Source organism: Oenanthe melanoleuca, chromosome 7 (genome assembly GCF_029582105.1).
Source record: "Oenanthe melanoleuca isolate GR-GAL-2019-014 chromosome 7, OMel1.0, whole genome shotgun sequence".
Classification (NCBI taxonomy): Eukaryota; Metazoa; Chordata; class Aves; order Passeriformes; family Muscicapidae; genus Oenanthe; species Oenanthe melanoleuca.
Window position 1 is genome coordinate 11,199,901 of NC_079341.1, and position 12,878 is coordinate 11,212,778.

At 38.2% G+C, this 12,878-nt stretch overlaps 1 protein-coding gene across 2 annotated transcripts; it reads left to right on the top strand.

Moving 5' to 3' along the window:
• The first annotated feature begins 25 nt into the window (after nucleotides 1-25).
• On the top strand, nucleotides 26-9,946 carry STRADB (STE20 related adaptor beta). Of its 2 annotated transcripts, none has more exons than XM_056495717.1 (12): nucleotides 26-264; nucleotides 2,785-2,841; nucleotides 3,175-3,255; nucleotides 3,636-3,735; nucleotides 4,365-4,486; nucleotides 4,976-5,054; nucleotides 5,507-5,630; nucleotides 6,081-6,252; nucleotides 6,663-6,767; nucleotides 6,987-7,216; nucleotides 7,794-7,836; nucleotides 8,296-9,946. In XM_056495717.1, exons 2-12 carry the CDS (start codon nucleotides 2,830-2,832, stop codon nucleotides 8,446-8,448), a joined length of 1,221 nt encoding a protein of 406 aa, XP_056351692.1. In that variant the 5' UTR covers nucleotides 26-264; nucleotides 2,785-2,829; the 3' UTR covers nucleotides 8,449-9,946. The 2 variants fall into 2 exon arrangements, with proteins under 2 accessions (XP_056351692.1, XP_056351691.1); XM_056495716.1 differs by having other exon boundaries at nucleotides 45-264; nucleotides 4,946-5,054.
• Nucleotides 9,947-12,878: the final 2,932 nt, after the last annotated feature.

Genomic DNA, 12,878 nt, shown 5'->3' on the forward strand with positions numbered 1-12,878 from the left:
GCGGGCGGCGCGGCGGCAGCGCCGGCCCCCGGCCCTGACTCCGGCGGCGGCGGGCAGGAGCGGGCGCTGCCGCCCCGTAAGGCTTCTCGGCTGCGCTGAGGCTCCCCGCTGGCCGCGCCCTCTGCCCCGCTGAGGGGGAAGCCGGGCGAGCCAGGGAGAGGGAGCGGCGCACACCGAGCTCGGGAGGCGGCTGCGGGGAGCGGAGCCCTGTCCCGGCCACCGCGGGAGGCCAGAGGGAGGCGGGGGCCCAGCGAGGAAGGCGAGGTACGAACTTAACGGAGCGAGTGAGGAACTGCGGGGGAGCCTGCGGGGCGTCCTTCCGCACATTCCTATGCTTTGTCACGGACGGATCATTTCACTCGTGATACACGACCGAGAGCTGCCTCAGTCGCTGCGAACGCTGAAGTAGGAGCTGCAGCTCAGCGTCAGCAGAACCCATAACGCGCGTTCCCGGTACCGGGGCTTCGCTCCGGAGCCTTCACACTCCCCTAGCTCACAGGCACAGGTTTCTGTGGTTTGTCCTGCCCTGCACTGTTCGCTGGCTAAAGCGTTGGCCAAAGTGCGATTAATGTATCCTTCTACCTATATAACACTGTCGCTATCTACAGTACAAAAAAAAAAAAAAAAAAAAAAAGCCTGCGATACAGAAGGAAAAATGTGGGGACAGGGAAAAAGGGTTTATGCGGGGACATGATCCAAAGTTGTATTGAAAAATGGAAACAATGTCAAGCGAAGTAACAAAAAAAATAAAAATCTTAAAATTGTAGTGTTATTTGAATAAATGTGCATCATGGATGTTTCTGTTGGCTGGCTATACATCTTTGAACTAAGTCTACAATAATTTGACTTTAGTATATCATAGTTATTAAGACAATAGCTTAGCTTTTGTGGTTTCATATTGCAAGCAGCAGAATCAATTGCCTTGTGTAGCATAATGAGGCATGTTCTTTACAGGTGAGAGAAAGAGGCTGTAGTCATTAGAGTGCTGGGCAGTATCTTGAAGCACATGCATTCCTTTTTTTTCTACTTTGCTACAAACTTCCTCAGTGAAGTTGCTTAAGTCAAGCACTGATTCTCTGAAGGTGCCCAGTACCTGGTAGGGATCGACTTTTGTCTCCATTTGGTATTCTAATAAGGGATTACAGCAGATCTCCAAGCAGATGTTCAAGGTAAAAATGTAACTGGAATGGCTTGGGTGTTTGGCAGTGAATGAAGTGGTGGGGGCTTGTTAGCTTTTCAGGAGTGCTCCCTTGATTAAGTAGCATACATAATTTAAATGCAAGATAAACTTAGCTCCTTAATAAACAAAGTTGTCAGTTTCTGGTATAGTACTTTAGCTTTTGTAAGTTAACTTTCATACAAAAATTGCATATTTACGTGGAACTACTTCCTGTAGCTAACGTTTTATCAGCCACCAGGTAGGATTCCTCATGGTGGCTGGAAAGCTGCCTATCAGAAAAGGACCTTGGGTTTCTGTTTGACAGCAGTCTGAACATGAGCCAGCAGAGTGCCCAGGTGGCCAAGGCCAGTGGCATCCTGGTTTGTGTCAGCAATAGCGTGGCCAGCAGGACCTGGGAAGTAATTGTCCCTCTATACTCGCTGGTGGGGCCAGTTCCCATCTCAAGCACTGTGTTCAGTTTTGAGCCCCGCACGAGAAGAAAGACATTGAGGCACCAGAGGATGTTCAGAGAAGGGCAACAGAGCTGGTGAAAGGTCAGGAGCACAGGCATTACAAGGAGTGGCTGAAGGAGTTTAGCCTGGAGGAGGATCAGGGGGACCTTCTTACTCTATAATTATCTGAAAGGTTATGGTGAGGTCGGAGTTGGCCTCTATCTCCCACTTAACAAGAGATAGGATGACAGTAACTGGCCTCAATTTGCACAAGGGAGGTTTAGATTGGATGTTAGGGAAATTTTCTTCACTAAAAGGGTTGTCAAGCATTGGAACAGGCTGCCCAGAGGAGTGGTGGAGTCACCATCCCTGGTAGTGTTCAGAACACATGTAGATGTAGTGCTTAGAATGGTTTAATGGTGGGCCTGGCAGTTAGATTAATGGTTGGACTCTGTGATCTTTGAGGTCTTTTCCAACCTTAATGATTCTACTGTTGAAGACTTGCTTATAGCTGAGGTAAAATGCTCCCATTCTGTACTTACAGAAGCTTTGATATGCTTACTAGACATCTCTCTCACTGCCTAAGCTTTCAAAGCATCAGACAGAAAGTAAGTCTGCTAGAGGACTTTCAGAGAGGCTACTCTGATCTGTGAAGGAATTGCTTCTCTTTTTTCTTTTAAACTGAAATCCCTTACAATAGTATTTCCTCCCTCACTTGTGAAATGTAAGTACAATTGCTTCTGCCTTGCTTTTTTTTTTTTTTTGAGAGCTAGTTCAGCTGCACACAGCCAAGCCAAGATCTGCCTAGCACAGCTGTGCTCCTTTAAAACAACAGACAATTATTTTTTTCCTACAAACTGCCAAGGATTCATGAGTCCGTTCTTTTTTACTTTTTGCACTTGTGCAGTTAACTTGCAATTAAATTGTTTGTTTAGAACTGGCAATAATATTTCTAAACCCATAAATTAAAAAGGAGCACTTGAGTTGACATGTAGTCCTCAGTGTGGAGTTTGAAATTGATATGCTACTTAAATAGAAGCAAACATTCCTGAGCTGAAGTTCTGGGGTTTTGTGTGTGATAGCTGATAGGAATGCCTCACAGCTCTGATAAGGAGATTTAAGTTTATCACAGGTTTATGTATCATCTTACTTTGCTACTTTATTTTTTTCTAGGATGAACGGGTGCATATGACTTTTCCCCTGATCTAAAGCGGTTCCATGTCTTGTTTGGTAAGTTTGTCTTAAGAATTTTGGCCGTTGTACCTTGTTACCCAGCTGTACCTTAATATGAAAAGCCCTGGTAAAATGTCTTGCCTGAGGGGATTTCCACAGTGCTTAGATGTTTGAACTTCCTTCTGTCAGCTTTTGGTGAAGGAGACTTGAGTGTCTCTTCTTTCTAGGTCTGCCATGTGCTTTATGCTGTTTGTAAACCCATTGATGACTGACTTGTGGCAGAAGACTTTCTGAACTGCTATTAATAAAGCCTACTCTTTACATTTTTGCACTGCCATATTTAATAAATTGCAGCAACTCCCCCAAAATTCACTTGTTTCTGTTCTTAAGGACTGCTCCTGTATTCTGCGTACACCAGTTGAATCAATCAGACCAGAAGAGCTATCTCAGAGCAGCATCCATGAATGCCTGGTAAGAATAGAAACTTTAACTCCCAAGGTTAAATATGGTGCATATTAAAAATAGCCTAATTAGGGAGTACTTCTTGAAATGTTGACAACAAATAAACAGAGTACTTCAGGGCTTCCACTTTGGTAGAAGACTATAGGTATCTAAGTCTTAACCTTGTGCCAGTTTGAAAACAAATACACACACACACACACACACACACACACACACACACATAAAACTTGTAACTCATAAAACTAAGTCTTAGTAATGGTAAAAGTACCAGCTTGAATGTTCTTATTTGAGTACTGGACTTTAGCATTAATAATATCTTTGCATGATTTTAAAAATATAAACTATTTAAAATTACATAGTAATTTTGAGAACTGTTTCTTCTCTGTTAGGCTGATTCTGATCTAGCCTGGATTCCCCCATCTACAGGAAAGAATGAAATGGTATTTTGCTCTTCTAATGTCTCTCATTATGAACTCCAGCTGGAAATAGGTAACATAAATGGACCTTAGAATATTTCTTCTTCCTTTTATTAATAGTCTATTGCTAACTGCAGTAAATATTAAGTTTGGAAACTGAAGGACTCTTCTTGTGTCTCCTTAGTTGAGAGACGTGCAGAGCATTGCTCATATTTTAGTAATCTCTTATTTCAAGATCTGAGACAAATCAACAATTACCTGAAATTATCTCTTGATGTTTGTGCATGTACATGTCAGTTTTCAAAATCTGTGGTATGTGACAGTAAATACAGCCTTAAGTAACATCATGTCTTGTAACTTGGCCACATAAGTTGATTGTTCTAAGGATGGGTGCCTTAGATCCTACTATGCTTGCATATGTTTATGTGATTATGCGTACTAAGTGTTGTTCATTTAGATGTATAATTGATGCTGACATATGTTCAAACACTTTTAGTTGTTCTCAAAATAGCAGAGCCATGCTTCAACTAATTTGCTGCATATACTTTTTTGTTGCAATTACTTAAGGTCTTGGCATTCTGAAAGAAAAGGACACACTACTGTCAATTGCAGTTTTAAAACTGGAAAACTGATCTCTAAATATGAAACCTTGTGGTGGATTATTATGCTTTCCAATGTTAAGGTAACCATTTCTGGTTTTAGGAAGGAGGTTCAACAATTTAACTTCAGTCTACCTTGCACGGCATACACCTACAGACAGGCAAGTTGCTGTAAGGATCACAGACCTCGAAAATTGTTCTGAAGAACACTTGAAAGCCTTACAGGTAAAGGAACAGCATTTCTGCACAAAGCCTGATGAAGATAGTGAGGAATACATATGAGATTACTGAACACAAAGGTAGCCTTTGTTTGCACTGGGTCATTTCAGTCAAGCTTTTCCCTCCAAAGGAGTAGAATATAATAAACGCAATGCATGTGTAAATTTGAGAGTTGCTTTCAGAAGACGGCAGCTGACAATTGCTTTAAAAATACTTGTGTAATTGTAGAACTTATTTGAAACATGTTCTGTAGTCTTATTTAATACCAAAAGTTTGGACTATGAACAAACTAGATTTACTTCAGGCAAATGCAATTATGGGCAAGCTATTAACATTTCTGTTGAAGGCTATGCACATCACCTGCAATCTTGTATAAATGCAAAGAAACAGTTCTCTTTACTGATTACTGACTTGGTAGAACTGCTGTTCTGTGGTTAACACATCCACTTTTATTTAATTCCATAGAATGAGGTGGTTTTATCACACTTTTTCCAGCATCCCAACATAATGACATTTTGGACAGTGTTTACAGCTGGAAGCTGGCTTTGGGTCATCTCCCCATTCATGGCCTATGGTAAGAACTGTTAACTGCAATTTTGGAAATTTAGGAAAAAGGGCTGATACAAGTCGGACCACATGGTCCATGAAAGGTTTCTCTTTAATCATCTCCTGTCTTGAAGAAACAGCAAACTCTCCCAAACCATTTGTTTCCCCAGTGAAAACTGGTATTTGAACTGCATTAAATTCCACTTAGTCCTAGCACCCACCATATGAGGAATGGTAACTTGGAGATGTATATGACTTCATACAACTTCTGCTAACAGAAGACCTATTTACCTTAAATACAGGTTGGGCACAGACTTGCAGTTAACAGAAGCACAACATGGGGCATCAGTTACATAATAATGCTCCAGAGTCAATATAAAGATGAGAATGCTGCTCTTGATGAGTGTATACAGTGAGGGAAGCATGGACAAGTAATTTAACAAGACTTATTAGGCCTAGCTAGGTTCTTTTCATTTCCAGGTTCAGCTAGACACCTGCTAAAGACTTACTTTCCTGAAGGAATGAGTGAAGCGTTGATAGGGAACATTCTGTTTGGTGCAATCAGAGGATTAAATTACATGCACCAGAATGGATATATTCACAGGTAGGAAAATGTCAATAGGTAAGAACCACAACCAGCATCTTACTTTAAGTATTGTTTCCTTCCTTTTCCTGTATACCTTCTTATATCAGACAGTGCACAAGTAACAATGTTGTCAATAATACAGCAGAACCCAGTTTGTAAAATTTTAACAAGAAATGTGTTTATACATTTCTTCAAGCCAGTTGTTACAGGGATTATACATCTGTCTGGCTTTATCTCTTTGAAGCAGAAGAAAACCAGAGTTATAGGAAGGGCTTCCTTAGTTTACCCCTTGCAGGGAAGAAGGGCCCTTCTCCAATTTCTGGCACTTTTTTCCTGATCATCTCTATTAAGAGAGACATAAACTCCATGCTAATATCTCACTATAAGTCAATGAAATACAAAAGCCTTTCTGTTGTAGTAGTGCTTCGAGTAATTCTTATAACTAAAATTTACCACTTTATATTACAGGAATATTAAAGCTAGCCACATTCTGATTTCAGAGGATGGGCTGGTTTCTCTCTCTGGCCTAAACAACCTCTACAGTTTAGTTAGCAATGGACAGAAGTCAAAGGTGGTGTATGATTTCCCCCAGTTTAGCACATCTGTGCTTCCTTGGCTGAGTCCTGAACTACTGAGACAGGTTAGTATAAATTACACATAATTTTTACTATTCAAAGTTAGTAGCAGTACTCAATTTCCAACTTAAGTCTGCTTGTAGAATTGCAATGAAAGATGTTGAACTGCAACTTTAAAAATACATGTACATACTGAATTTTTAATTCTTCTAGAGAGAACCAGTTCTAAAGCTGTTGACAATGTGATGATGTACTAAATCTCTTTACCCAAACCTCCTGAAAACTACTGCAAATACTGAAACTTGTGTTCAGTACAGTCATCAGATTTCTGAAAAAAGTCTGAGGTTTCACAATTTAATTGCTTCGATACTGTGTAGGTTATGGGGTATTAGAATCTTGGTTTGAAGCAGGCAGTTGTATTCTTGTTGGCACTGTTCAATGGCCTCAGTGATCAGTGACCTTCCTTCTCTCACAGGATTTGTCTGGCTATAACATGAAGTCTGACATTTACAGTGTGGGAATTACAGCATGTGAATTAGCCAATGGACATGTTCCATTTCAAGATATGCCTCGCACTCAGGTACAATGCTAAACTTTATCTGTAGTTAAAAATGTGCTGAGCTGTTTTACCCAGAGAAGCCAGTGCTATTACTGCTGAAATAGTGGCTGCTTTTTGTTACTTCAAATATGCATGCCTCTTTCTAGAACAAATAATCCTTCCATCCCTGGAGTTTCACAGCTTACTCTGAATAGGTCTGGATAGCTGTTGAACTCTCATGCTGCTATTGCTTCCTACTAGATGCTGCTGCAAAAGCTGAAAGGTCCCACCTACTGTCCTTGGGATATAAATACCTTTCACCGGGGGGAATCCAGGATGAAGAATTCCCGATCAGGTGTTGATTCTGGAATTGGTGAGAGCATGACACGCACAATGACCAGTGAAAGACTTCAAATGCCCTTTTCCAAGACATTTTCACCTGCTTTCCACAACTTGGTAGAACTTTGCTTGCAACAGGACCCTGAGAAAAGGTAACATTCTGGTGAAAACTAATTTTTTTTGTCACTTCAATCTAAGAGCAAGTATAGCCTATGGTTTAGAATACAGTAATTAGTTGAATGCTGTTAGAGTCAGAATTTCAGAGCAGATGTACTGTGTAAAACAATACACTTATATTTGTATTTTAAGAACTACCTTGTCTGATAAAGGAGTCAAACTTTTAAAGTCATTTAAAATGACCCCTGAATTTCTTGTAATACAACTGTGCTTTGTAACAAGAAAAATTAACTTTCAAACGTGAACTTTGTCCAAGGAAAAAAAACAAATCTGAAATACAGTTTTCAGTTCTATGTCTCTTTTGAATGAGGCATTAAATTCCTTGTTAAATGGAAACATGGAAAGGCCTTTAAAAGTTGATTATTTCAGAAGTGCTTTCATTACAAATTGAGGCATAGAATGTAGAAATTGTGTGCTGCTTTTCTCATTCTTCGCATTTGTCCTATGGAGGAAAAACCACAGGGCTTAAATTTATTTGTCAATCTGGTCCACTATCCAAATGCAGTATTGTACTTTCCAAAACATAATTATATTGTTCATTTTATGATTCAGGCCATCAGCAAGCAGTTTGCTTTCGCATACGTTCTTCAAACAGGTGAGTTTTCTATATTTTATATAGTGTTAAATGACACAACTATAACCTAAATAAGCCCCAAAGAGAGATAGATTACAAATTAATGAAGTTACCTAGAGCCAAAAAGTATCCTCTAAGAGCATACCTGCTTCAGAATTTTTTTTTTAACAAAATGGTATTGATAGAGTATAGGAAGCATAAGATTAATCCACTTCCCCATTGATGAAGTTGATTTAACTTAACTAAAGGCAGCCTAAGTAATTTTTAAAAATGGTTAATATTATTAATTTAAAGCAGAACTGCACAGCTGATTTCATTAGTCTTGAAAGACTATTAATAGAGCAAAACCCCTCACTCTTTTACTTTCAGTATTGTAACATGCAAGAACATGGCTCTGATTTCATATGCTTTTAATGAAGTCAGTTGCAAAGTTACGGAGACTTTTATGTGCAGCTTTATTTTAACTTTTTTTCTTTCTAGATAAAGGAACAAACACAGAATTCACTACTGTCCCTATTACCACCTCCTATTCAAAATAACAGATCAGAGTTCTTGGCACTGCCCTCAACAGCAGTTGAGACTGAACTTGGACGTATTGCTACAAATCAAGATGATACAGACTGGGAATTCTAAATAAATACTAATGATACCTCTCCAGTGTTTCAGAGAAGGAAAATGTGATTTGTATTTGCTGCTTTTGTATGGTTAAAATACAGTTAGACCAAGTATACTTGAAATGCCATGAAGTGGCTTTAATTCATTATCTTCCTCTTGGCATCACAAAATGCAGCGTGCCTCACTCTCTGCCTGTAAGGAGAACTGTGTTTAAAGAATGGCTGAGTGCTCACCTCTCTTTCAAAGTCTCTCTTAACAAGAGAGTTCCTGCTGTAATCTTACTCTGTACTGTATTATCAGCTCTTAGTGCTGAAGTCCACGTGCCTTTCTGAATTCAGGCCTGGGCTTTGTCTGTGATCTTACCTAAACATCTATTTGTCTTTCATTATGACCCAAATCATTTTAGTTAGGAGAAATCCTCCACTTCCAAGTTGAAATGTGAAACTGCACAGATTAGTTGCTTATGTAAATAAATGTTTCTCTCTCAAAAGACATTTTTCCCACTTGACATGCTGTCATATTTGCCAAAAGTTAGATATACCTCATTTTTCATGCAGTTTTAATACTATGTGTTTCCCAAAAAAGTTAAGCTTCTTGGATGTGAAACTCCTGCTCTTGCATCTGTTCACATTCTTAGTACAAATCTGGGCTTTTGCACCTCTGTTATTATTGTGTCATTTCAGCAGTTAATCTGAGGATGTCTCACTATGCAAAGTAAGTCTCAAGTTCTAGCAGGTACGGGTTAATTTTGAAGGGTCATATTAAATAATCTAAGGTTACTGTACATATTTTTATTTACACTGTATTCCTGTTCACCACCAGAATTGACCAGAACCTAATACTGTTTTCTTTGAAGAAAAGGCAACATGCATTAAGCTTCACTGGCACTGGTGCTGGCAAACCAGCCTCTTCTGCAAGGCAAGTTAAATTCCTGTGGATCAATTCAGCCACACTAAGAACCTAATACCCCCCTAGGATCCTAGTCAATTTACCTGTTCTAAGTCAGATGAAAAGCTGTCTCCTCCCAACAATTCAGCAAATTCTCATCTCTTATACTGTACCAGGCAACTCAAACTGAACAAAAGCAGCTTTTTTCCCTTAAAAACCTGGATATTCTCGTGTTGTGGCAAGAGTAGTGTCCCAAAGCCACTAGTACTTTACTGATGGAAGCATGATGGTGGTAAAAAAGTTTAAATAGATATTGGATGGATATATTTTAAATTTTCAACATAAACAACATTCCACATAAGTCTTCAAGTCTTCCATAGCTGAGCAGGCCTGTAGCCAACTTTGAAAATACTGCTGCATTGCCAACAGCTTTGCTACAAGGCTTTGAAGACCAAATGACTGAAATACAAGCCTGAGAGACACATGAAATTCTACATGTCCACATAAAAGTATCAACAAACATGTTAATTCTACTCATTATGCTGTGAAGAGAGCTCTATATTTCTAAACTTAACATGTGAAACTTAAGATTAAAAACTTGTCAATAAACTTACCCTATCTGCCTCCATTTATATCTGTAATTCTTTGACTGATGTTTTCACCATAGTCCAGCCATACTACTAGCTTCTTGTTACTACAGGAAAAAACAAATCATATTTATGTCAATCATTAGGTAAGGAAATAGTTGTCAAAACTAGAAGATTTTTCTGATTTAAAAATATTAATAACTTGTGTACTCTTGGAGAAGATACTATTTTCATGTGAACCCCATGTTCCTAATTCCTAACCATTACAGATTTTGACTGTTTGCAAGTAAAATAAATTAGATAACATCTACAAGGAACTTTTGACTAGCAGTACATGTAAAAACCAAGTCAAATAAGTGAGAACACACAGTAAGTTCTACATATTTTAACTACAGACCTCCAAATAAATATTACTACTATTAAAACCTGTAGAAAATTCCAGGCAAATTAATTGATAGTATTTTCAAGCTTCTCTTGTACAAGTGCCATAGACTCTATAAAAATGAATTTGGATACTAATAACAATGTCAATACAAAATTATTCAAACCACTGTGTGTTCCAGTAGAGTTACTTTGCTGCCCTCTCTGTGAAAAAAACTTTTCTAAACACTCTTCCATTTCTGTACTGACATTAAGAAGAAAATCAAATAGAATTTTTGTAAGTTAAAAGCTCACAAGAACTACTGCTTCTCAACAACTGTGTCTCTTCAAACAAAAGCAATTAAGAGGCACCATGACCTCTCAAAATAACCAGAAATACTTGAAAATACTCCCTGGATTATATTTACTGAAAGGTTTGATATAATTTTGCTCATTAACTGTGATGATTAAGGAATAAGGCAAAAGCATTAGTAGGGAAAGAAGATGTATAATCATGTTATTAAGATTTCAACTACCTGTCACTGAAAAGATGATCTGGGACACAACTGTTCTGAAAATCTGAAGGTTTTGCATACAGTTAAGTTTTTAAAATCTGAGGTTCATGATCTGCATTGTTAAGATTGAAGTTGCAGAGACTTTCAATTCCAAGCTGACAGTTTCAAGCTTAATAGTTTTTTTTGGGTTGTGGTAAACAAGAACACTTGTTTACTCCTGCTCATACCAATGATATGTGTTATCAGCATGTGAATTAGAACTAAACTTGGACTTGAAATTTCCAAGTATCTTGCATTTAGACTCCATGTGATATATCTTCAAAGGAGCTTATAAAACACATACATTTGCAAAATCTCATGGCAAATGAAACAAATTTATAGCCTGGTTACTTTTGAAATACTTGTGAAAACAATACAAGTGGGATTTTTTGCAGCCACCTTTCATTAGCATTTAGCACTATGTAAAATAAATACCTTTATATTAGAAAACTTCTGTTAATTAATTTCATCCTGAATATATGCTCAATGCTGTTGAGTGTCTCACTGTCTTGGTCTGATACCACAGCAGTTTGTGAATGACTGAATGGATGAGCACAGAAAAAAATGTGATCTACTCAGAATCAACTTGCTCTGATACATGAATTCTTTGCTTTAAAGAGTCTCAGTGCAATAAATACCCATTGATGAGAGAAGAAGTTTCTTCCACTTGATGAACAAAAATAAATAATTTTTTAAAATTACAGAGTTACCTCTCTCTTTTCTCTACCCTTCTCCTTCTCCTCAAGTGCTATGAAAGTAGTTTTTAACCTAGAGGATGGGTGAAACAACTAAGGTAGCAGTAATGACCTGTCCTAATGATGGCCCATCCCCATCCTGTATGAATGGAGAAAAACTACTAAAATTGAGAAACAATACACATTACAGCAAGGACCTCAAAGGACTCTAAGAACTATGCTATTAAATGAAACAGATGTACAGACAAGTAAAGACATGAGTTTATAAAAAAAGACACTGAAAAAGGTCGTCTGCTAATAACCTGGCAGCAAAATACCATTTATAATTAAATCTATCCAGAAACTTGAGATAGGGTGAAGGAAAGAATATTAGGTTTAAACATGTGCCTGTGGAAACCTCCATAATTCCCAGATGAAAACAACTAGTTCGTCTCCTATTTTTTATTTTCAAAGTTTGTTACTCTCCCTTCAACATCAACTTTCTAATTCTCACATTTTGTGTAGTCAAAAGAAAAATATTCTTACAGGCAGATTTCCTTTTGCCCATGTGAAATCTGGCAAGTCAGTTATAGATGAGTTTTCATTAAATGCTTTCCTGGTTTGAGGTGGCTGTTGTCCTACAGTAGCTGATCTAGCCATCACAGATCTGTGGAATGATATATTTGGCTGTCTATCACGCTCTTTTTCCTGCTCTACTGTCTGCTTCAAGTTTTCCTTATCATGGGAGAACATATGATTTTGAATCCTTGGAGCCTGCAGCATGTGATGTTGAAAAGGGTGGTTTCAGCATACTTTCCATGATTTTTCTTCACATTACCAGATTTCCTCAAACTAGTTTTGAGGACAAAGTAGCTTGGTTTTCTTTCCTAAATAGCATATTTATTAATACTTAAACCCAGATGTTGGTGGCATGGGAATGCACATTTCTCTACATTGCTTCTCTTTTGAATTCCAGTCAGGATTTTTTTTGGCGACTTTTCTTTTTCCTTATGCTTTTAAAATGACACAGTTTGTTGAGCCATGGCCTACAAAGGTGCCCTGCTTGAATATCAGCAACACAAGCATTTAAAATTGAAGAATTTTACTGTTTCAGACTTTGTTCGTACTCTTTTACTGTGAGACTTTTTAACGATTTAAAGTTTACATTTATTTCTCCTTTTTTTTCTTTCTTTTTTTTTTTTTTTTTTTTTTCCAAAAGTGATTGTTGGTTGGTTTGTTTTGGCATTTTTTTGGGGGGACTGTTTTGTTTGTTTGTTGGGGTGAGAAGGAGTGGAGAAGGTCTGCCCCCCTCCAAAGTGCATTAATCTGTTTATTTTCACTGTGGGGATTAACTATTACATCTGGCAGTGGGTGTGGATGCTTAT

Bases quoted from the DNA above. Each gene is read 5' to 3' on its own strand.
- STRADB (XM_056495716.1), top strand. The intron at 6,768-6,986 runs GTACAATGCTAA...GCTTCCTACTAG, and splicing joins AAGATATGCCTCGCACTCAG to ATGCTGCTGCAAAAGCTGAA. The intron at 7,837-8,295 runs GTGAGTTTTCTA...TTTTCTTTCTAG, and splicing joins CGCATACGTTCTTCAAACAG to ATAAAGGAACAAACACAGAA.